General features: G+C 43.7%; 1 protein-coding gene across 2 annotated transcripts in view; it reads left to right on the top strand.

Moving 5' to 3' along the window:
* ROPN1L (rhophilin associated tail protein 1 like) overlaps positions 1 to 23429 on the top strand; it is a 78535-nt gene that overhangs the window by 11877 nt on the left and 43229 nt on the right. The window contains exons 2-3 of one of the 2 annotated variants that reach the window (XM_073630690.1): positions 2481 to 2632; positions 4631 to 4754. In XM_073630690.1, the coding sequence (XP_073486791.1) occupies positions 2502 to 2632; positions 4631 to 4754 (255 nt within the window). In that variant the 5' untranslated portion in view covers positions 2481 to 2501. Of the gene's footprint in view, positions 1 to 2475; positions 2633 to 4630; positions 4755 to 23429 lie in introns of both variants that reach the window. The other variant, XM_073630689.1, reaches the window with a different exon arrangement.

Here is a 23429-nt window from a genome sequence, read left to right as displayed (position 1 = left end):
CATACCCCTAGTTACAAACATAAGACTTATAAATGACTCCTACTTACAAACGGAGGGAGACAACAGGAAGTGAGAGGAAATCTATCCCTAGGAATGGAAATTCACTCCTGTAACATGTCATTATGGGAAAAAGGTGTCTCCACTGATGCTTTATCACCAAGATTTGTTTCCACAACGACCCAAAATTTTCAACCACTTTAATACAGGGCATTTATACACCTTCCTGCCAAGACCAATTTTCAGCTTTCAGCGCTGTCGCACTTTGAATGGCAATTGCACGGTCATGTTACACTGTACCCAAACTAAATTTTTATAATTTTGTTCCCACAATTAGAGCTTTCTTTTAGTGGTATTTGATCACCTCTGGGATTTTTATTGTCTGCTAAACAGATAAAAAATTTTTTTTTTGTTTCTGTTACAAAACTTTGTAAAAAACGTAAATATATTAATTAATACAGTAATCAGTGCTAAAAATATACACTGTCACTGTACTAATGACACTGGCTTGGAAGGGGCTAACATCCAGGGCGATCAAGGGGTTAAAAATATGCCTAACTATGTTCACACTCATGGAATCCAATTCCTGTCCGAGTTGTCAGTTCTGCGATCTGTGAACCGATCTAGGGGTGTCATTAACTTTGTATTGACACCCACAGTGGTTCACATAAGGCAGTGTGAAGGTGTGTTAGGCACAATCTGTATGGATGTATGTCTGAATTTGCATCGCACATACATCGCATGTGATCTGCACAGCAATGCGGTGCGAATTACATGCGATGTCTGGCATTGCACTAGTGTGAATCGGCCCTTAAGGGACAATAGAGTTGAAGATCAACTTTAAAGCCATAGTAAACCGCTGGGAAAAAAATAAAATAAAAAACCTGCAAGACAATGGCATAATGTGCTAGCATGCATTGCATACTGAGTGGCTGGAGCCGCAATGATGTCACTCTCGCGCATGTGCATTGGAGCCCTTGGTTTCGGTAGGAAGCTTTGAAGTTCCAGCATGATACGTCAGACCTTCAGAGCGCATGCACAGCTGATGTTCATGGCTGCATGTAGGTGTACGTTTAGGAGATATACATTTTATCTACAGGTAAGCCTTATTACAGGCTTACCTGTAGATAAAAATCACAAAGCGGGGTATGGTATACAACCGCTTTAAATAGCAGCAGCAGTAAATCTCAACTGCAGGTAAAGGTATTTACATGTAAGTGCACACTTTTTTTTTCTCTCCCACACAACTTTAATCACCACTTACATTTACAAACAGACAATGCACAGATACCAGCTATGTATTTTTGTTAAACTATGCACTTAAATTAGAACTATAGCCAAAACGTTTTTTTTTTTTTCATTTTGGATAGCGTAAGGGGGGTTTTAACCCCTGTAAGGTTTATTTTTGCCATCTTTGTCCCCTTGGGGAGATTTACCTTCACTTCCTGTCCCATAGACAAACAGTAAGTGAGAGGAAATCTCTGCAAATTAAGGGAATCTCACTGGAACACCCAGGTCACCAGAACTAGTGTCCCCATTGGAAAATTTCTCCTGACCCAGACAGCAATGAAAACTGACAGGTGTTCTAATCCATCTCCCCACTATCCAAAACTGAAAAAAAAAAGTTTTGTCTTTAGTTATACTTTAAGCAGCAATGTTTTAATGTTCTAAATCTGTAGGTTTCCTTGAAGTGGTTGTAAACCTCAGACATGAAATATGAACAAGGCATATTGTATATGCATAATGCATATTGTATACTCCTATAGTGTGTACTTGTCTCAGTCCAGAGCACTAAGTGTCATTTCTGTCTGCTGCCTTGTTCCTCTGCTATCAGCATGAATCACTTCTGACAAGTTTTCCGATACCAAAAGAAAAATGGTGACAGGGGAGGAATCTCCAGCTGATTGACAGCCTAAGCTCTGTTCCTGTGTGCTGTGTGAAGGGGGTGTGTCTCTTCCCTCTAATCAGCTCTCAGAGCTCTCCTCTCTGAGGTCTGCAGAGTATAAATTTAGCTCTCCGCCCCCTTTTTTGACAGCTCTAGGAGCTTCAAAAATGCAGCACTTTGAAGGGCTGTAGAGAAGAGAATACTGCAGATAGACAGGTACAACTTATGTAGGAGGATTTGTTTCAACTCAGAGGCCAGTCACCTCAGAAGGTATATGTAAGGGTTTACAATCACTTTAAAAGACTTCCTGTTGAATGATGTGCATGTAACCATGTGCATGTAAAAAGGAAGCAAATGAAAGAGGCTGAAGGAGATCTGCAACGTTGAGATTTAAAAGAAAAGAAAAAGGTAAAAAGAGTACTTTATGGAAAAAAAAATATGATACAAAATGCAATAGGAAACTGGATCTAATTTGTTTTGGGTTTAGATCTTTTTTAGAACTCATGTATTACAAATAATTGTAATACAAGAATTTGAAGGTTATTGGTAGCTTGTAAATTTATATTTTATTATTTGCTTATTTTTCTTGTTAGCACAGGATTAAACGATATAAGCAGCCATGCCTCTACCTGAAGTTATGTTTTGTTCTCAGCAAATTGATATTCCACCAGAACTTCCAGACATCTTAAAGCAATTCACAAAGGCTGCCATTAAGACACAGCCTCATGATGTCCTCCAGTGGTCTGCTGGGTAAGTAATGAACTATTGTAAATTTGTCCAGTTTACATTGTTTGCCAATATTTAAAGTTTTGTTATATTGTTTTTTCAGACTGTTTTTTGGAAAATAATTCTATGTTCCTTAATTAAGGGCTGAGTGTATCTTAAAACAAAAAAAAAAAAATCTTGCTGGAAAAAAGATTAACCACTTAGCTCCAGAAGGTTTTACCCCTTTCATGACCAGAACTTTTTTTTCTATTCAGCAGTGTGCTACTTTAACGTGCAATTGTTCGGTTATGCAACACTGTACCCAAATTAAATTTATATAATTTTTTTTCACACAAAAGAGAGATTTCTTTTGGTGGTATTTGACACCATAACTGTGACAGCTTGCGGCTTTACAGCTGGGTGTCCACTGTGCATGTGCGAAATGGGCTGCACCTTGTAAATGTTCCCGCAGTCTTTTCGGACCTGTGACATGTCCCAGACGACTGCAGGGAGGGGGAGAGGAGAACTTCCGGTTGGATCGCCTAGGCCAATAATGGCGAACCTTGGCACCCCAGATGTTTTGGAACTACTTTTCCCATGATGCTCATGCACTCTGCAGTGTAGAAGAGCATCATCGGATATGTAGTTCCAAAACATCTGGGGTGCCAAGGTTCGCTATCACTGGTCTAGGCAATCCGAGCTGAAGTGGCAGTGAGTACACTCTCCCCCCTCACCCCAGAAAATTGTCATTTGGGGAAGAGGACGGGGGAGGAGGTCTTAAAGCGGAACTTCCCCTTTTTCCGCTTTAAGCAACACTTCATTGGATCCCTGCCTACTTATGGAATATAAGACCCCTTTCACACCGAGGGCATTTTGCAGGCGCTATAGCGTTAAAAATAGCGCCTGCAATCCGCCCTCAAACAGCTGCAGCATTGTCTCCAGTGTGAAAGCCCGAGGGCTTTCACACCGGAGCGCTGCACTGGCAGGACGGGAAAAAAGTCCTACCTGCAGCTTCTTTGGAGCGGTGAAGGAGCGGTGTGTTTACCGCTCCTCCACCGCTGCTCCCCAGTGAAATCAATGGGGCAGCGCTGGGATAACGCCGGCAAAACGCCGCTATTGCGGCGCATTGCGGGCAGTTTTAACCCTTAAAAGTGCCCCGCTAGCGGCCGAAATGCGCCGCTAATCCGACGGTAAAACGCCGCTAAAAATAGCGGCATTTTACCGCCGACGCTATGGGCGGCCCGGTGTGAAAGGGCTCTAAGGGATCAAGAAATCTATCTACTGTTAAGAGAAACTTCATATTATAAGGAATCATTCATAAGGATTTATTATACCCTTCTATGAGGTTTTGGCTAAGTTGTTGTTTTTGTGTATTTAATTCCCTCTGGACTCCATTGAAACATGTCTTTTTGCATTGGAGGATATCTTTTTGTTAAAGCGGAACTATACTCACATTCAATCCAGCGATGCAGCATCCCAGAGCTCTCCGCCAGCTGCTGAAATCTTCACCCCCCCCACACACACACCGCCGACACCCGCTGTGATTGTACACATTGGGAGTCTGTCAGCAAGTCTTGGCCAGTGATTCATGGCCGGGACCTGCTGATCAGCTGTGTCTGATCACAGCCCAGAGCCCTGTGTTGACAATGAACACAGAGTTCTGTACAGAGGGAATGATCTCTCCGTTTCTTATTCCTGCAAAGCAGTTTATGTGATGTTAGGCAGAGGTTCAGTGCCTCCTAGTTTCTGGGCATTCCTGCCAAGGATTGTGCTGAAGATTGCTCAGCAGCCAGAATATGCTATATTGTTTTTTTTAAAGCTATTTTTTCCCATTATATGCATTAAGATAAAAAAATATTCTGCCTTTAGAAACACTTTAACATACCTTTTGTTTGGGAACCCTTGCCTGGGATCCTCTCTTTACAGATTGGGAGTGTCTTTAGCAATTAAAAAAGTAAGACATTTTAAATGAAGGCATGATATTGCTAGTTTTCCAAGGCACATTCATCACCACTAAATAAAACCTTTTCTGACATTTTGAAGGTATTTTGGTAGTTTATCAAGGGGTGAGTCTCTGCCGGTAAAGGAACGAGTTGAAATGCCAGTAGCAAATACAAAGACTACTACCGGATTAACTCCAGGACTTCTGAAAGTGTTGCATAAACAAGTAAGTAAATGTTTTTTGTGATGGTCAGATGTAAATAGGATTATTATTATTGACAAAATTGCATAGTTTATATACTGCCAAATTATCAGTACGTGTCAGTTAATTTAATAACGGTTTGTATGTTTGTTTAAGACACTATGGAGTAGATTTACTAAAACTGGAGAGTGCAGAATCTGGTGCAGCTCTGCATAGAAAGCAATCAGCTTCCAATGTTTTTTGCAAGCTGAAGTTAAAACCTGATTGGCTACCATGTACAGCTTCACCAGATTTTACACTCTCCAGTTTTTGTAAATCAAACCGCTTGTGTATGTTTATTTGTTACACAATTGTATTAAAAAAACATTACTCTTTGGCTGTCACTGACATAAGAGCCCTTGCACACTGGGGCGGTTTGCAGGCGCTATTGCGCTAATAATAGCGCCTGCAAACCGCCCCGAAAGTGCTGCTGCATGTATTCCTGTGTGAAAGCCCCGAGGGCTTGCACACTGGAGCGATGCGCTGGCAGGACGGTAATAAAAGTCCTGCTAGCAGCATCTTCGGAGCGGTGAAGGAGCGGTGTGTATACCGCTCCTTTACCGCTCCTGCCCATTGAAATCAATGGGACGGCGCGGCTATACCGCTGGCAATGCGCCTCTGCAGAGGCGCTTTGCGGTGGTTTTTAACCCTTTCTCGGCCGCTAGCGGGGGGTAAAACCGCCCCGCTAGCGGCCGCATACCGACGGTAAAACGCCGCTATTAATAGCGGCGTTTTACCGCCGACGCCGCCCCAGTGTGCAAGGGCTCTAAGCCTTACGTCGTCTGCATTTCCTTGACAAAATAGAAGGTTGGGCGGCTACATGTCAGATGAGGTTCAGTATTAAGAAATGTAAAGTTATACACTTGGGTGCCAAAAATACGCAGTACAGGGGGCTCTTCTGGGGAATCGGTGATGGAAAAAGATATAGGGGTGCTTGTAGATTACAGACTTGGGAATAACATGCAATGCTAAACTGCAGCTAACAAATATCACAAAATACTAACCCTACAACAAACTGCTGGAAAGACTCAGTGCCGGTCTAAAGGCACTTTAACCACTTTAAGACCAGCCTCGTTTTGGATTTTAGGTGTTTACATGTTTAAAACAGGTTTTTCTGCTAGAAAATTACTTAGAACCCCCAAACATTATATATGGTTTTTCTTCTAACACCCTAGAGAATACAATGGCGGTCATTGCAATACTTTTTTTTGCACCGTATTTGCGCAGCGGTCTTATAAGCGCACTTTTTTTGGAAAAAATTCACTTTTTTGAATGAAAAAATAAAACAACAGTAAAGTTATCCCAATTTTTTTTATATTGTGAAATATAATGTTACGCCGAGTAAATTGATACCCAACATGTCATGCTTGAAAATTGCGCCCGCTCGTGGAATGGCGTCAAACTTTTACCCTCAAAAATCTCCATAGGCGACGTTTAAAAAATTCTACAGGTTGCATATTTTGTGCTACAGAGGAGGTCTAGGGCTAGAATTATTGCTCTCGCTCTACCGGTCGCGGTGATACCTCACATGTGTGGTTTGACCACCGTTTTCATATGCGGGCGCTACTCGCGTATGCGCTCGCTTCTGCGCGCGAACTCGTCGGGACAGGGGGGTTTTAAAAAATTTTTTTTTTATTATTTATTTTACAATATTTTATTTATTTTTACACTTTAAAAAAAAAAAAAAAAAATTGTGTCACTTTTATTTCTATTACAAGGAATGTAAACATCCCTTGTAATAGAAAAAAGCATGGCAGGACCTCTTAAATATGAGATCTGGGGTCAAAAAGACCTCAGATCTCATATTTACACTAAAATGCAATAAAAAAAAAAAAAAAAAAGTCATTTAGAAAAATTACATTTGAAAAAATATGCCTTTAAGAGGCGTGGACGGAAGTGACGTTTTGACGTCGCTTCCGCCCAGCAGTGTCATGGAGACGAGTGAGCGCCATCTTGGCCTCATTCGTCTCTATACACAGCACGGCAGAGGACGCGATCGCCTCCGCCGCTACCGACGGCTCCGGTAAGCGGCGGAGGGCACCGGATCGCGGCGGGAGGGGGGGGGCCCCTCTCCCGCCACCGATAAAAGTGATCTTGGGGCGAATCCGCCGCAGGGACCACTTTTATCTGAAAGCCGGCCGCCGCACGAAAACGGGGATACCGGGGTTATGGCAGCTAGCTGCTGCCATAACAACGATATCCCCGTTCAAACTTAGGACGTACATAGTCGTGCGGCGGTCGGGAAGTGGTTAAATTATACCAAGACTGGCATGGAGATATGAGGAGTATCTAGTGGCAACCTAGTTGGAGGAACGGCAGGAAAGTGGAGTGGTTATCCCAATATAAACTAAAGGCAAAACTTTTTCTAGGCTCTGGTAAGTGCCCATTTCAGAAGGTGGTGGTGGCACATGAAGTGGTGAAAAGTCCTTGTTATAGAGCACGGATGTGAATTGGAGCATAATATGCACATTGAATGTATATGATAAACGGAAGTGGACTTTGGGGATTACTGTAAAATACCTATGTTCCGGGGTTGTGATGTTTTGCACTTGATAATTTGCACTTTATATTGACCTATTGACATGTTGTAAGTTTTTTACTGTTAAGGCTGGCATATAAGGTATGGACACCATATCAGTGGTAATATTGCACTAGCACTTTTTGGATCAGCGCAGTTACATTTTCAAATATATTTTTCATAATCTATGGTATGGGACTTTTTAACTGCAGCAGATCAAATTTTTAATTTAATTTTTATTACTATTATTTTTTTTTTTTTTTTTACAATTGACGTGGTGTTTTGTATTGAAAAAAAAAAAAGGTAAAACACATACAGAGTATAAACATTCGTGATACATTAATAAAGTAGTTGGGGTACAACAGAAAATGAAGTCAGTAGGGTACATGGTAAAGATACATAGCCAGCATAAGGCGAAAGCATATTTCACACTCCCATCACACCCAGGGTGTCCTGTCGCGCCCTCCCCCACCCATCTGCATGAGACCAGTATATAGGCAATGGTACATTAAAAGGAACCATACTCATCTAACTTGTGTGTTGCAATGGGACTTCTATGTTCTTGCATAAATTATTCTACGGGTGTGTTACAAGTAGAGGCGTTTTCCAACCAGGTATCCCACACTTTGCCATATTTGTTCGGACATCCCCTGTGGGCATAAATTTCTTTTTTGTATGGAAGTACACCGTTAATATTAGCTATCCATTCGCCCAGTGTTGGGGGAACGGTTTGCATCCATCGTCTAGCTATTAGCAGTCTGGCTATGAATAACGATTCTTGAAGGAATATCTTGTGGTATTTATCTGAATCAGGGTCCGGGAACACCCCCAATAAGCATTGTTTAGGGCATAGTGTCAGTGGAGAGCCCATTTCGTCATGGATGAATTTTACTATTTGGGACCAGTAGTCTTGTATTACTGGACATAGCCAGAGGAGATGAAAGAAGGTGCTGGAGGGGTTATCACAGCGGGGGCAGTTTGGGTTTTGATTAGGCTTATATTTGGTTATGCGGTGAGGTGTCAAATAGGATCTGTGTAGAATGTACAGATGTGTAAGACGGTCTGACAATTTGGTGGAGACTTTTTTACAGGTTTCAAGAGCATCCTCCCATTCATCGTCCTCCAGCTCCCCCACGTCCCCCGACCACTTGTCTTTCAACCTGTACGCTATTGCCACTGCTGTGGGTCTGAGTAATGAGTTATAGAATCCAGAGATAAGTTTACAATGGTCAGGTCCCAGCATAATATGCAGAACATCTGTTTGTTCTAAATTGGGGGGAGCCCCTCTGAATTGAGTATTGAGAGCATGGCGGAGCTGGAAGTAGCGAAAGAGCATGTTATTTGGGAGGTCAAAGTCTGTTTTAAGTTGTTGGAATGATTTTAGGACATTGTCGTAGTAAGCATCTGATATAAATCCTACCCCATGGTGGAGCCAAAGTTCGGGATTCGGCACTTTTAGGAGTTCTCCCAAGTCCGGGTTATCCCACAGGGGTGCGTGGGAATGCGTGGGTGGTATTTTAAGTTTGTTTTTTACTACTTCCCAGACTCTACAATAGTGATACAGCAGTCCCTTTCTATTATCTAATTTGTAGGTACCTTTAAAAAGGGCCTGGAAAGGGTGTGAAACTCTGCGTCCCTGTGGGATACATAGCAGGGCTAGACAACGAAGTTTGTCATACTTGTCTAGGTGAAAAAAGTGGGACAGCTGTGCCGCTAAGTAGTACAAATTAAAATCGGGTAGGGCCGCACCTCCCAAATCTGTCGGGTTTTTCAACGTTTGCCAGGATAGTTTATGCCGGCTAGAACCCCAGACAAATGAGTTAAGGATGGCCTCAATAGATTTGAAAATCCGTAAAGGTAGGTAAATTGGGGTATGCCATAGCACATATAAAAATTTAGGGAGAAGAACCATTTTAATTAAATTAATCCGTCCTAGCACTCCAAGGGGTGGTTTGGCCCATGTTTGTGTTTTGTGCTTCAGAGTTGCTATTAAGGGTTCTAGATTGAGGCGGACATAGTCTTCCGGTGATCGAGTCATCACAATCCCTAGGTATGTCATAGCACTGACCCTAAGGAGTGGGGATTCGGATTGTTCTTTGGTTGGGGCGCTAATATCAAGCGGGAGGATTTGGGATTTGTCCCAATTAATCTTCAGTCCCGAGTGTCTGCCAAAGTTTTGGATTACCTCTAGGGCCACCTGTAAAGATAAGCCTGCGTCTGCTAGGTATAGGAGCATATCGTCCGCATAAAGGCTTACCTTTTCTGATAGATTTTCGCGGGATAGTCCTATAATGCCTGGGTGCGCTCTGAGGGACGCAGCAAGGGGCTCCACCGCCAATGCGTACAACAGGGGGGAAAGTGGACATCCCTGTCGAGTGCCCCTGGAGAGGGGAAACGGGTCAGAGACCCTCCCATTGACCAAGATCCTGGCGCAGGGACCCTGATATAATAATTGGATCCATTTAATAAAGCGGGGCCCGAATCTGAATTTTGCGAGGCATTCCCACAAGTACGTCCACTCTACAGAGTCGAACGCCTTGGCGGCGTCCAAGGATACCACAACTCTAGATCCCATGGTGTCGTGTTCAGCTTGGACATTCATGTGGAGCCTACGCAAATTATATGCCGTGTATTTTGCCGGCATAAATCCGGTTTGATCCGGGTGGATCAATGACAGGATCACCGCATTTAGATGAAGCGCCAGGACCTTGGCCAATATCTTTACATCCAGTTGGAGGAGAGATATCGGACGATAGGATTCCGGAAATTCAAGATTTTTCCGGGGCTTAGGTATCAGGACTATATTTGCTTCGCGCATGGACGACGGTAGGGATTCAGATCTAAAAATGTGGGAAAATAATTCACACAGCTTGGGAACTAACGTCTCACTGTATGTTTTGTAAAATTCATGGGGTAGTCCATCGGACCCCGGCGCCTTCGATGGACTAAGCAGGGAAATGGCTTTTGTTATCTCACTCTCAGTGATGGGGGCCTCCAGCTGGTCTATTTGGGATTGAGTAAGGTGGGGCAATTCTATGTTAGATAGCAGCGATCTTGTCTCCTCCACAGAGGCATTAGCATTAGAGGAGTATAAGGATGCGAAGAAGTAGCGGAACTCCCCAGCCACTGCATCTGGTTCAGTTAGCAGTCTGCCGTTTGCATCCCGTAGTGCGACCACCACGGGAGGTCTGTGATCCAGATGTGCTAAGTAGGCCAGGAGTCGACCCGCCCGTTCTCCACATTCATAGTGCCTCTGCTTATTATAATAAATTTTCCTATCCGCTTTTTCGAAATATAGGTTGTTTACTATTCTGGTTTGTAGTTTTAATTGGTCTGCCGTTGTCGCAAATGGGTCAGCTGTGAATTTCTGTTCTGCCTCTGTGAGGGATTGTTCTGCTAGTCTGAGAACCTGGGAGGAAGTTTTACGGTAGCGGGAGATGCGTTGCGACAGGATCATACGTGCGTGAGATTTGAAAGTGTCCCAAATGATTTCGGGGGGTGCTGTGCCATTGTTTGTCTGGAAGAAAAATTCCTATTCGCTGGCTGCTTCCTCCAGGTCAGGGACAACCGTCAGCCAAAACGGGTTAAGCTTCCAATTGTATGACCCGGAGGGAGAGTCAACCCTGAGTGTGATCCAGTAAGGGGCATGGTCAGATAGAATGCGCGGGTTAAATCCTACCTGTCGGAGTAGGGGGGCAATGGTGCTGGAGATAAGGATGAGGTCGATACGCGACATGGTATTATGAGAAGTAGAAAAACAGGAGAATGCCTTCTTAAGTGGGTGGCGGTGTCTCCATGTGTCTACGAGGGCTAAATCAGTTATGATCTTACCAAATCTCGTGTGGGGTTGGGTGGGTACGTCTTGGGGCGTCGGTGATATACGGTCTAGTTCCCTATGCAGTATATTATTGAAATCGCCTAGCCACATCGCAGGAACTGTAGGGAATTGAGACATGTACGCTATCCCCTCGTGTATGACGTTGAGTTGAAAGGGAGGTGGGATATAGAAAGCCAAAATTAACAGTTCTAGCCCATTCACTTTAGCATGTAGAAATATAAATCTACCTTGTGGGTCTGATTTAAGCGTGAGTAACACAAACTGTACTGTCTTCGCCACAAGTATAGCCACTCCCCTAGAGTTAGCAGAGTAGGGGGCTTGATAGAGCCAACCAACCCATGGTTTTTTGAGTGCCATTTGGAGTTGGCCTGTGAGATGGGTCTCGACCAAAACCATAATGTCCGCATGCAATGATTTAAGGTATGCCAGTGCCGCATTACGTTTGGGCCTGGCCCTGAGACCTCTCACATTCCAAGTTAAACATTTAACATCCTGCATGGGAGTTTATTTGCATCTGTGTATATGACATATGCACCATCCAGTCCGACATTGATTTCACCATATGTGAGGGACTCCACATCCCCCCTCCCCCCAACCTCCCACCCGAATGTGCATGACCAGGCAGACAGGAACCTCCAATATCACTTATGTATAGACATCCAATGTGTGGATTATTAGGAAAAAACATCCTAGCAGTGAGTAAACACCATATTTTATCACTTTTTAGCTTGTGGTTTGTATACCAAACAAGTAACCAGTCAGAACACTCTAAACTTAGTTGCTTCAACACACTAGCGTACCTGGGTAGGCAATGTATCCGTTCATACATATATGCAGTTTGCTGTTGCCAGGCATGCCAGGGAAACCTCTCTTGTGCCCTAGGGCAACCGTTACTGAAACAATAAAAAGGGAAAAGAAAACAGACGGGGTCTGAGGGGACACCCGTGACTAAGGGAGCGATAATTCGCTGTAAAACAAGCATGGACAACAGGAGCAATTGTACCAACTTCAGGGACATAACCATATTCCCTAGAATTCAAGTGTCTCTATATTAAGCAGCTTGCCTTTAGCATTAAGGAATATGAGTCATATTGTATCTGCTTCAGGTGGGCTCCCGCTCGTGCCCATCCCCCGGGGAAACATACATTAAGCCTTCAGGCAGGCATATTGGCGTAAAACTTGTGTATCGCACAAAGGATATGTCCGGCTTGAGTAGCGAGATCCACGCGCTCCGACAACCATCCCGCCCCCCCTGTTCGGAAGATATGTGTGCAAACAGGGTAAGTAAAGTAATATCGCTCGCAACAGATTCTCAACACAGTACCTGCAGGATAACAAGATTTCGGGGCGCATAGATCCATGTCACCCACAGTCCATCACAAGAGAAGGTCGCGTGGTGGTTTCAGGCCGGGTCACGGTGCGGACTCGCCTTGCGTTCCAGCCACTGGAGAACAGCCTCAGGTGTGTCAAAGAAGTGTGTTCTGTCATCACCGACAACCCGCAGCCTTGCAGGGAAGAGCATCGCATAGGAGTAATGGCGGGCCCGCAGCTGGCGCTTTGCTTCTGTGAATGTGGCCCTCTTCTTCTGAACTTCCACCGAGAAGTCTGGGAATACCTTAATTTCTGTGTTCTGAAAGGGTATGTTGCCCTTCAATCTTGCCAGCCGGAGCACTGCATCCCGGTCGCGGAAGTTAAGTAGTTTGGCAATGAATGTTCTCGGAGGAGCCCCTTGAGGGGGGGGTTTAGCCGCCAGCCTGTGTGCCCGCTCAATCACAAAAGTAGTAGAAAACTCAGCTCTCCCAAATGTGGTTATCAGTAAATTCTCCAGGAACGAGGGGGGGGGTCAGAGCCCTCTGAACCCTCTGGCAGGCCGACAAATCGCAGGTTACACCTCCTCAAGCGGTTCTCCATATCGTCTTGTTTGGCTATCACCATATTAAGTTGATGCTGTAGTTGTTCGGCGTGAACTTGTAATGGCGGAACCTCGTCTTCCACTTGGCTTAGGCGGGTTTCAGTTTCGGTGACACGTTCTCTTAATTTTTGCAGATCTTGGCGTATTAGCGATACATCCACTTTGACCTCCTCGATCTTACTGGTCAAGGTGCTTTTGCAGTCCGAGATTGCTTCGAGTACCCTCGCCGTGTCTTCCGCCGCCGAGTCAGCGTGGGGAGGAGGGCCGGCGCCATTTTCACCTCTGGCGTCCTTTTCAGTGTTCCTGTATTTTGCCAGTTTTGCCGCTGGATCCGTCTTTTGTTTCGGTGGCGACATGCTCCACAGGGGCCAGGCAGAACAGGTAGCCCAAGCGTGGTTGTTAGATTTGCAGGATTAACTCCAGGATCTGCTAGCGCGGATGGTAGGCAAGCGGAGCTCTCGTTCTTTGCTTCCTACGCCATGCCGGTCCAGGCCACACCCCTATTACTATTATTTTTGATTAATTTTTGCGCTGGTCACACAATTTTTCATTTTTGAGTGCTATAAAAATGCACTGATTACTGTGTAAATGTCACTGGCAGAAAAGGGGTTAACACTAGGGGGCGATCAAGGCGTTAATTGTGTGTTCCCTCAGTGTGTTCTAACTGTGGGGGTATAGGATCGACTAGAAGAGGAGACATATCCTTTTTCCTACTTAGTAGGAACAAACAATATGGCTCCTCTTCCCTGACAGCAAAGGGATTTGTGTGTTTACACACACAAATCCCTGTGCTGGCACTCATGCATGCGATCGGGCGCATCGGGTCCCCCGTCGTGCAGCCCATGTGCCCTCTGATGGCCGCTAAAGGAATGGACGTACCCATACGGGACTTCGACCAGGGGAGCCATTCTGCCGCAGTATATATGCGTGATCTGGTCGGGAACCGGTTAATTTATCAAACGCCAATCGGGCTTCCTAGGATCATTGAAACTGGGCATGTTGACAGGTGAGCTGGGTGATGGGAGAGATGATGGTGGAAGAATTTTTGACAAATCTTCTATAAAAATTGGCAAAGCTCACAAATCTCTGGATGCCTTTCTTGTCAGTGGGAGCAGGCCAATTAATGATGGCAGCCACCTTTTGTGGACCCATGGAAATCCCATCCGTGGATATGATTAGCCCCAAGAATTGGATTGATAGTTTCTCAAATTCACATTTCTCTGCCTTTGCATATAGTCTGTGCTGCCTTAGTGTGGACAGAACTTTCTTTACATGTATCCTGTGGAGATCCAGATTGGCATAGAAAATGAGAATATCATCTAGGTAAACGATTACAAAGTTATCCAGAAGCTCTCGGAAAATGCCATTCACAAAGTGTTGAAAGATGGCTGGGGCGTTGCATAACCCAAATGACATGACAAGGTATTCAAAGTGCCCGAAGCTGGTCTGAAATGCTGTCTTCCATTCATCACCTTTGCGGATGCAAACTAAACTTTAGGACCCACGTAGATCAAGCTTTGTAAAGACTCGGGCAGATTGAAATCTTTGAAAAAGCTCAGGAACGAGAAGGAGCGGGTAACGATTCTTGATCGTGATCTTGTTGAGCTCCTGATAATCCACACAAGGTCTATGTAAGTGATTGATCCTTCATCTGGACAAGAAAAATACCAGCACCAGCAGGTGAAAAGGATGGCCAAATGAATTTCTTCTGGAGGCTCTCATCAATGTAAGTTGTAAGGCTTCAAGTTTTTTTTCAGATAGCGGAAAAATCCACCCAAACCGGACCTCTGCACCTGGAAGTAATTCGATAGGGCAGTCATATGGCCGATGAGGTGATAGCGCATTATGCCGTGTACACACGACCGGACTTTTCGTCGGACTGAACTCCAAAGGACTTTTCGACGGAGTTCCAACGAAACGGACTTGCCTACACACGATCACACCAAAGTCTGATCGTTTCGAACGTGATGACGTATGACCGGACTAGAATAAGGAAGTTCATAGCCAGTAGCCAATAGCTGCCCCTGCGTCCTTTTTTGTCTGTCGGACTAGCATACAGACAAACGGATTTTTCGATCGAACTCAAGTCCGTCGGAAAGATTTGAAACATGTTCTATTTCCAACACATTTTTCGACAGAAAAGGTCAGATGAAGCCCACACAAGATCGAATTGTCTGATGGATTTGTTCCGTCGGACCAGTTCAGTCAAAGTCCGGTCGTGTGTACACGGCATTAGCCTTCTTGTAGAATACATCCAAGTACTCATGGTAGGCTGGTGGCACTATATGGCCGGTACAGGTTACAGGCTGGACTGTCAGACAACTTGAAGGGTTACTGGATTCCGGGGCAGTGTTGCAAGCAATATTCAGATTGGAAGGAGATCCTCCCCAAGGGCTAATCAATCTGAGGGTTATGCGCCTGAAGCCACGGAATCCCAAGAATGATGGGGAACATGGGGGAACATAGTATGTCAAAGCAGAGGAATTCTTGACCAGAGTTTGTTAGAGTAAGAATGGGGATAGTCTCTTGTGTCACAGTTACAGATCTGGGGATGGTCCCATCAGCCAGATGGACTTTGAATCTCTGTTTCTTGTCTTTAAGTGGAATTTGTAGTTTTCTTGCCAAGGTAATGTCCAGGAAGCAACTGTATGCCCCGGAGTCAACGATTGCTTGGAACTGGATTATTCCTTCTTCCACCTGAAATAAGATGGGTAAAATGAGGTGAGCTGGAAAAGATCCGGAAACTTGGAAGTAGACAGGACATGGAGGGAGGAACTTACTGGGTCTCACTGGACAGTTACGTAGGAAGTGTCCAGTACCTCCGCAGTAGAGGCAGAGGTTAGTCTGATGCCTTCACATCCTTTCATCTGGAGATAAATCGTTGCGTACCAATGCAATCTGCATTGTTTCTCCTTCAGTAGCAGAAGCAGGTGGGGAAACAGGCATAGGTGTAGGTGCAGATGGAATTCTGGGCACCATCCAGGTGGGTCTGTAGGAATTAGTCCTTTCTGATCGTTGGTCCCGCAGACGGCGGTCTCGCTGAATGGCCAGTTTGATTAAGCCATCAAGGGTAGCGGGAGCCTCAACTTTGGCTAATTCATCTTTAAGAGCTTCAGACAGACCGAGCCAATACTGGTATGTAAGAGTGGCCTCATTCCATCTGGTGTCTGCGGACCATTTACAGAAATCAACGGTATAATCCTTGACGGGGTGTCGCCCTTGTTGGAAGGTATGAAGGGTAGTCTCTGCCATGGCCACGTGTTGAGGATCATCGTAGAGCTGTGCCATGGCCTCGAGGAACGTGTCGACAGTATTGGTCACAGGACTTTTCTGCTCTAGTAGGTGGTGTGCCCATGACTGGGGTTCTTCTGAGAGGAGGCAGATGATAAACCCGACTTTTACGGATTCCAGAGAAAAAAGCCCTTGGCTGAAGTGCAAAATATAGAAGGCACGCGTTCTGAAATTCCCTAAACTTCTCTCGGTCCCCTGAGAAGCGTTCGGGGACTGGTACCTTGGGTTCTGGAGGTGGCATCAACACAGCGGGAGCAGAGGCAGAACATTCTTGGGCAGGAGCCGCTGAAGCAGAGGGAGCAGCAGAGGGATTCTAGCTAACAGGTGCAAAAAATACAGCAAGGTTCTGTATGCGACCTTCCAGCTGAAAGTAACCTTTTTGCAGGTTCTTCACCGCTTGGGTAAGGGCCGTAACTTGATGGGCATAGAGTCTCTAATGGGGAAGCACCTCTTTCTTTTCATATTGCCTCTGTTATTCCATATAAACTTTTGTAATATCAATCTAAGGGTTTTAAAATAGGCCACGGGGATATTTATCGGGAGACACTGGAAAATATACAAGGCTTTCGGGAGAGTCATCATTTTGATGACACTTATTCTGCCAAACCATGATAGTCTATATGCAGGGTATCCTCTTAAATCTTGTTTTATTTTATTCAATAGGGGCATATAATTATCCTAGTATAGGTCGATTGTTGATGTTGACAGAAACACTCCCAGATATTTCAGTCCCCTCCTCCTCCATTTAAAGGGATACAGAATTCTGAGGTTCCTTCCTTCATCTGAGGAAACAGATATCTAATATCTTAGTTTTCTCCATGTTGATCTTGAGGTTCGATACTGCCCCATAATCACTCACCTCTAACAAAATCTCTGGGAGTGTTTGTGTAGGGTTCGTTATATATAACATAATATCATCTGCAAGCGCAGATGTCTTGTGTTCTTGTCCCGCAACCTCTATACCTTTAATTTTATGATTGGCTCTTATAGAAGCTAAAAAGGGTTCCAAGGAAAACACGACGAGTAGGAGGGAAAGGGGACACCCCTGGCGTGTACCATTATATAGCCAGGTATTCTCGGACAAAGTTCCGTTTACTTGAATTTTAGCTGTAGGGTTAGAGTATAAAGCCTCTATCCACCTTAACATTCGTGGGCCCATACCAAATTTATTTAGTGTCCGCAACATAAAATCCCAGTCTAGCCTATCAAAGGCTTTTTTGGCATCTATTGATAGAAAAAGAACAGGTTTCCTTCCCTTTTTTGCTATATGCATCAGTAAAGTTGTTCTTAATATAATATCTCTTGCCTCCCTCCCGGGGACGAATCCTGCTTGATCTTTCTCAATACAATCCGGCATAAATGGTCTCAATCTTTCGGCCAAGATCCTAGCATATATTTTAACATCCTCATTAATCAAAGATATCGGCCTAAAGCTAGAGCACAAAGTTGGGTCCTTCCCTTCTTTACCCAAAAGTGATATATAGGCCCCCAGTGCTTCCTCACGGATCTTCAAGCCTTCCCCAATAGAGTTCATATATAAATGGAAGAAGGGGGTCAGGGTACCTGAAAACTTTTTAAAATATAAGGATGTGTAACCATCCGGACTTTTACCAGCCTTACTTTTCCTAATTGCCTGCTCAATTTCTTCCTTGGAAATATCTTTTTCTAAGCTACTTACTTCCTCGTTCGATAAGGCCATTATCTTAATCTTCCATAGATAGTGTTCTATTTTATTTCCTCTATTTTGTCTGACTTCACTGTCTTGAATATCATTTACTCTATATAGTGATTGATAGTACTCCAAAAAGATTTTACTGATGTCCTTAGTAGAATATTTAATTTCTCCCTTTTTATCTTTCATTTTCGCAATATAATTTACATTCCTTCTAGGTTTAATCACCCCCTCCAACACTTTCCCAGGTCTATGACCGAACTTATACTGCCTTTTAGCTGATCTAATAAAGGCTCGTTTGGACTCCTGCTCCACCAGATTTCTCAGAGCCTCACGTTTTCTTAATAATTCTACCCTTACCTTATTATCATTTACATTTTTATGTAACTGCTCTAATACTTGAATTTCTTGTAGGAGAGATTGTTTTTGTGCTGTCCACATTTTTTTCCTCTTAACTCCTTCTACTATCAGTCTCCCTCTCATAAATACTTTGTGGGTCTCCCACAATACAGTTGGCGCAATATTTTCTACGTTATTCTCTAAAAAATAGATGCAAATCCCTTTCCAAATCCTCCACTATGCCCTGATCATATAGGAGAGATTCATCCAACCTCCAGGATCTTTGCCTATCCGGTATATTCTTTAAATCCTGGCTGACTATAACCGGGGCATGATCCGAGAGGGCGAAGGATTTCACTTCTGCCTTTAATAGTCCCTCTAGGAGCTGGTGATCTAAAAAGACAGTCAATTCTCGAGTAGGATGAGTGTACCTGAGAATAATGTGTAAAATCCCTCCCTTTAGGGTACAGGATTCTTCACACTTCCACAAGCTGCTGTCAGTGTAATTTTTGTTTAATTACTTTGAGATACTTGCCTTCTGAACGTAGGGAGAGAGGCTGGGTATCCAAGGTTGGATCGAGTACAAAATTGAAATCCCCTGCCATAAATACTTTCCCCTCTCTGAAATTTTCTAATTTATTCAATACCTTTCTCAAAAAAAAGGCACGGATGGACATTTGGGCAGTATATGTTAACAAATGTGTATTCAATATTGAACAGGGATCCCTTAATAAACAGGTACCTTCCTTCAGAGTCTGTTTCCATCGCTTTTAGATTAAATGGTGTATTTTTATCAAAACCTATTGCTATTCCTTTGTATCTCTTATCAGGGGAATATCCATAAAACCAAGCTGGATAGTTTTTTGAGTTCAATCCAACCCTGGATGACCATTTAAAATGGGTTTCTTGTTTAAAAACAATATTAGATGACCAGCTTTTTAATTCCTGCAGTATTTGGTGCCGTTTACTAGGACCATTTAGACCTCTAATGTTATAGGTAACTATCTTCAAGGGCGCCATCTCCCAGACCTGTGAATCATACACATCCCTAAACCCTTATTCATAAGAAAAGAATATAGAACTGCTAATTTTCCAGAGTTGATCCATTTGACTAACACAAAATTTAACAAGACATAACAACACAATACAACCCCTTCTAATCTATCCCCAACATACATCCACTTATGGGCCCCACCTTCCCCCTCACAACCCTCCCTCCATTGAATACCAATAATATGGCCTACCTGGTTGTCGCCCGATTTGTTGTCGCCCAGCCATGTAGGGCATCCCCTGGAGGTTACAGTATGCCTGCGTGGACCCACAGATCTCATTTCAAATTCAGGAATGGTTCTGAGGAGACAGGCAGGCATCGCCAGACCCCCATACACCCCCGAGCGAGGCCTTTCCCCTACTAATACATTGTCCCCTTATTTTCCTTGGGCTATTTATTTATGTAAACTGTATTATATTCTATTAGTAAAACTCTAGACTGTTTTCCATTGCTGACCACTTAAACTCACCCATTCGGGGGGTTTCTTCTCCCAATTCTCGAAATTGATACATGGCAAATCTAATTTTCTGCAAAATTCTTTTAAATCCTCTGGAAATCGCAGTGTGGCCGATACACCTTGATTTTTATCCACCAAACAAGCTGGGAAACCCCATCTATAAAAAATCTTCTCATGCCATATGTGACTTGTTGTTTTACATCATAATGAGAAAATCTCGCTATGACATCTCTTGCAGTTTCTGTTGATGACGAATTTGTCTTTTGTATTCTATGGACTCTTTCAAATCGTCTAGGAGATGTTATTTCTTTGTTCAGTATTTTATTGAACACCTAATGAACCGTTTTTTCTAAATCACTATTTTTCACGTACTCTGGTAGTCCGCAAATCCTTAAATTATTCCGTCTATTGCGGTTCTCTTTGTCTTTCAACCTGTATTGGATATTTCTCATTTCCAGCCAATCTGAGTCTACCCTTGCCTGCAGTTCCAGAATCGCTTTTTTATGTTCATCGAGATTCAGATTCCTCAACTCTTTGTAATACATTCTGCATGACCATCCTGGTGGTATTCAGTTCTCCTTTGATCATGCATTCTAGATGTGACATCATCTGAGCCATATCCTGCTTTGTAGAAAGTGCCTGTAGGCTCTCCAAATCGTTTTCTCTTTCCATTAGCGACTGTGGCTTATCTTTCTGCTGAATTTTTTCCACTTCTTCTTCCCCAGATCTGTTCTTTTCCTTCGTTTGACCTTCTGGGGAGGAAATTATTCCCTCCACTTTTTCTACTACTTGTTCCGATCTTTGATCGACTTTATCCTGTACCATGTACGTTTTTATGAGTTACAATTCTGACTATCTACTTGGTTGGTTTTTACCCCCTTTCTGCCCATATTTCCTTTTCTCAAGTTGTTATTCCTTCTTAGTATATATTTTCAAAGTTTTGAGGGTACTAACAGTCCACACAACAATCTTTTGCAATCAATTACTAAATAGATAATTATGCAGATAATAATGAATGTAGATATTCAGATAAAGATGCAAAGTAGAATTTACAAATTAAATTGCATTTACTGTTCAGACTATTATTTCACTTGCTGTTCAGTTTATTATCAATTTCCGGGTTTCTAGTTTCCTCAAAAGTACCTCAAGAGTACCTTCAGATACGCAACTCACATTTGCCTATAATAGTCTAAGAAAAAAATATCTAAGCAGGATAAGCAGTGGCTAACAAAGCGGAGGCAGGGCAGAAGCAAACATAGAATGCAAATATAAACTTGATGTGCAGATGTGAACAGTCGCCAGAAGAGCAAATATAGAGATTTTATAGACACTCAGGCCTTCAGATGCACAGTTCACATTTGGACCTAGCAATCCATGTATAGAGTATAGTGTGTATTTGCTAAAAGCAGAAAAGGGTAAAAGACAGCCAGCAAGCATAAGAAGCAGATCCAATATAGAGGTGTAGACTCAAGTTTCAGGCTTCTACCAATATAAGTTTTCTATATATGTTTATAAAAGCTTTATCAGCTTTAAAATACAGTCCATTGAGCAATCTTTGCAGACAGGCATAGGCAAGATGAAGCAGGGCAGACAATCACCGCAACAGCTTTTATAATAGCTTTAAACTAAAAGTTCCTATTAATTGTCTTACTGCTGCATCCAGACACAAAGTCCTCCCATCCATCCAGAAGCACCCACAGATCAAGCAGGCTCTATAACCTGTAGTTTACCTGGAGATTACTTCACTTTAATTTATTTAGATAGTTTTGTTTTTTCAATCACACCTACCCTGTCTTTGGTCCTCCTTCACAGTCTTCCAATCTTCTAGGGCTCTTTGTAGGGCTAGTTGTCCCTCTACACCGTGCTGACAGGCTTCACCGCTTTCACGTGGCACCCTCCAGTGGCAAGTTCAATAACCTGCCCAGCTTCACTCACAGGCAGGGCAGGAGGGCTGCATCCACAGGCTCCCTCACACGTCCCGACGGCTTCCTTCCAGGCTCAGGCACACAACAGGCAGGGAGCGCAGGCTCCGGTTCTGACCTCCAGCCGGAAGTCTGATCCTGCTCAGGCGCTTCCGCCCCCCCGCCTCTTTCACAAGCAGGGAGCCGGGTTCATTGCCACAGCTGCCTGAGCATCCTCGGCTCTCTCTGTCTCCACCCAGACCAGCGCGCCCCCCAGCAGCACACTGCACTCAGCATGAATAAATCGTCCCAAGCAAGGAGGGGGGATCCAGCCAGATATCCCAAAGGAACGGTAGGTAACAGGTAGCAGGACTCAGTCTCTTGGTAATAGATAGCAGGTGTCAGATCAGTACGATCAACGCAATCGGTCCGGCGTGCATAGGAGCATGGGGTCTATTAAGACGGCCACATAAGCATGCTTAAGCAATGTGCAATACATATAAAATAGAATACAATTATATACAGAACTTAAAAATTTCCATTACAGGTACGATGGGCTTACAAACATCCCCGCTCGAGGTAGCGCATGGAGCCTCACAAACAGTTCTTAGTTGGCACCATCTTGTGGCTCCTCCCCCTTCTTTTCTTGTCCTTCACTGTACACTCACTACTTTACATTGTAGCATTGTAGCAAAGTGGCATTTCTTTAAAACAAAAATTTGAGGGGTGTACTCACTTTTGTCAGATACTATACAATTGCAACACAAGTCATATTGTAATTGAATGTTATTAAAATTGACCCTTTAAGGGGAGGAGGCATAGTCACCGGCGACAGACATGTCCAGCTGAAGCTCCACATCTCTCGGGACTCCTCGGCTTATAAGGCATGGTAAACTGAAAATAATCTTACCATAAGCCTTCTCAGTGACCCTGGGATAAATAAAATGGTCTTTGGTGCCGCCCGAGGTAAAAATAAACTAAAGAGTGCCAAGGATACATAGTCAAAAGGCCCCTGTAAAATGGCACAGCCTCTTTCCTCACACACAAGCACATCTCGTGCAGCTAAGCGACTGCAGTTACCTCAAGATGCCTCACAAGAAAAACAAATTCCCTACATCCAAATATTTTGAGACAAATAGAAAAAATGTTACAGAAAGCCTTAAAGCAGACCTCAGACTATATAACTGAAAGTCTCACAAAAGAAATCTGTGCGTAAGGCCAGCGCACTTCTGACCTAGAAATCAGAGTGGATGACATGGAAACGAATGTACTGTCCCATGATAATGAATTAGAGACTCTTAAGGAAGAAAATCTTATTCTGCAAATACACTTAGAGGACTTTGAAAATAGAGCACGTCGATCAAATCTTCGTATACGAGGAATACCTCGTAACTACTACCATCAATCCCAGTCGATCATTTGGAGATGGATAGGATTCACAGAGCTTTAACACCATGCAAACCAAAAGGTCCCCCTCGTGATATTATTGCGAAATTCCACTTCTATCGCACCAAAGAACCACTCATGGCTGCAGCTAGAGGAAAAGATTCCCTCATCTTTCAATATCATCCTTATCAGCTTTTTGCTGACCTTTCCCCAATTACTGCGGCTAAACGACATGCACTGAAACCCTTACTTCATAATCTACAGCAACACCGGATCCCTTCTCAATGGGGATTCC

This window comes from Aquarana catesbeiana, linkage group LG05 (assembly GCF_042186555.1).
Source record: "Aquarana catesbeiana isolate 2022-GZ linkage group LG05, ASM4218655v1, whole genome shotgun sequence".
NCBI lineage: Eukaryota > Metazoa > Chordata > Amphibia > Anura > Ranidae > Aquarana > Aquarana catesbeiana.
The sequence above is the reverse complement of the archived record's forward strand: the minus strand, read 5'-3'. Positions and strand labels throughout refer to the sequence as shown.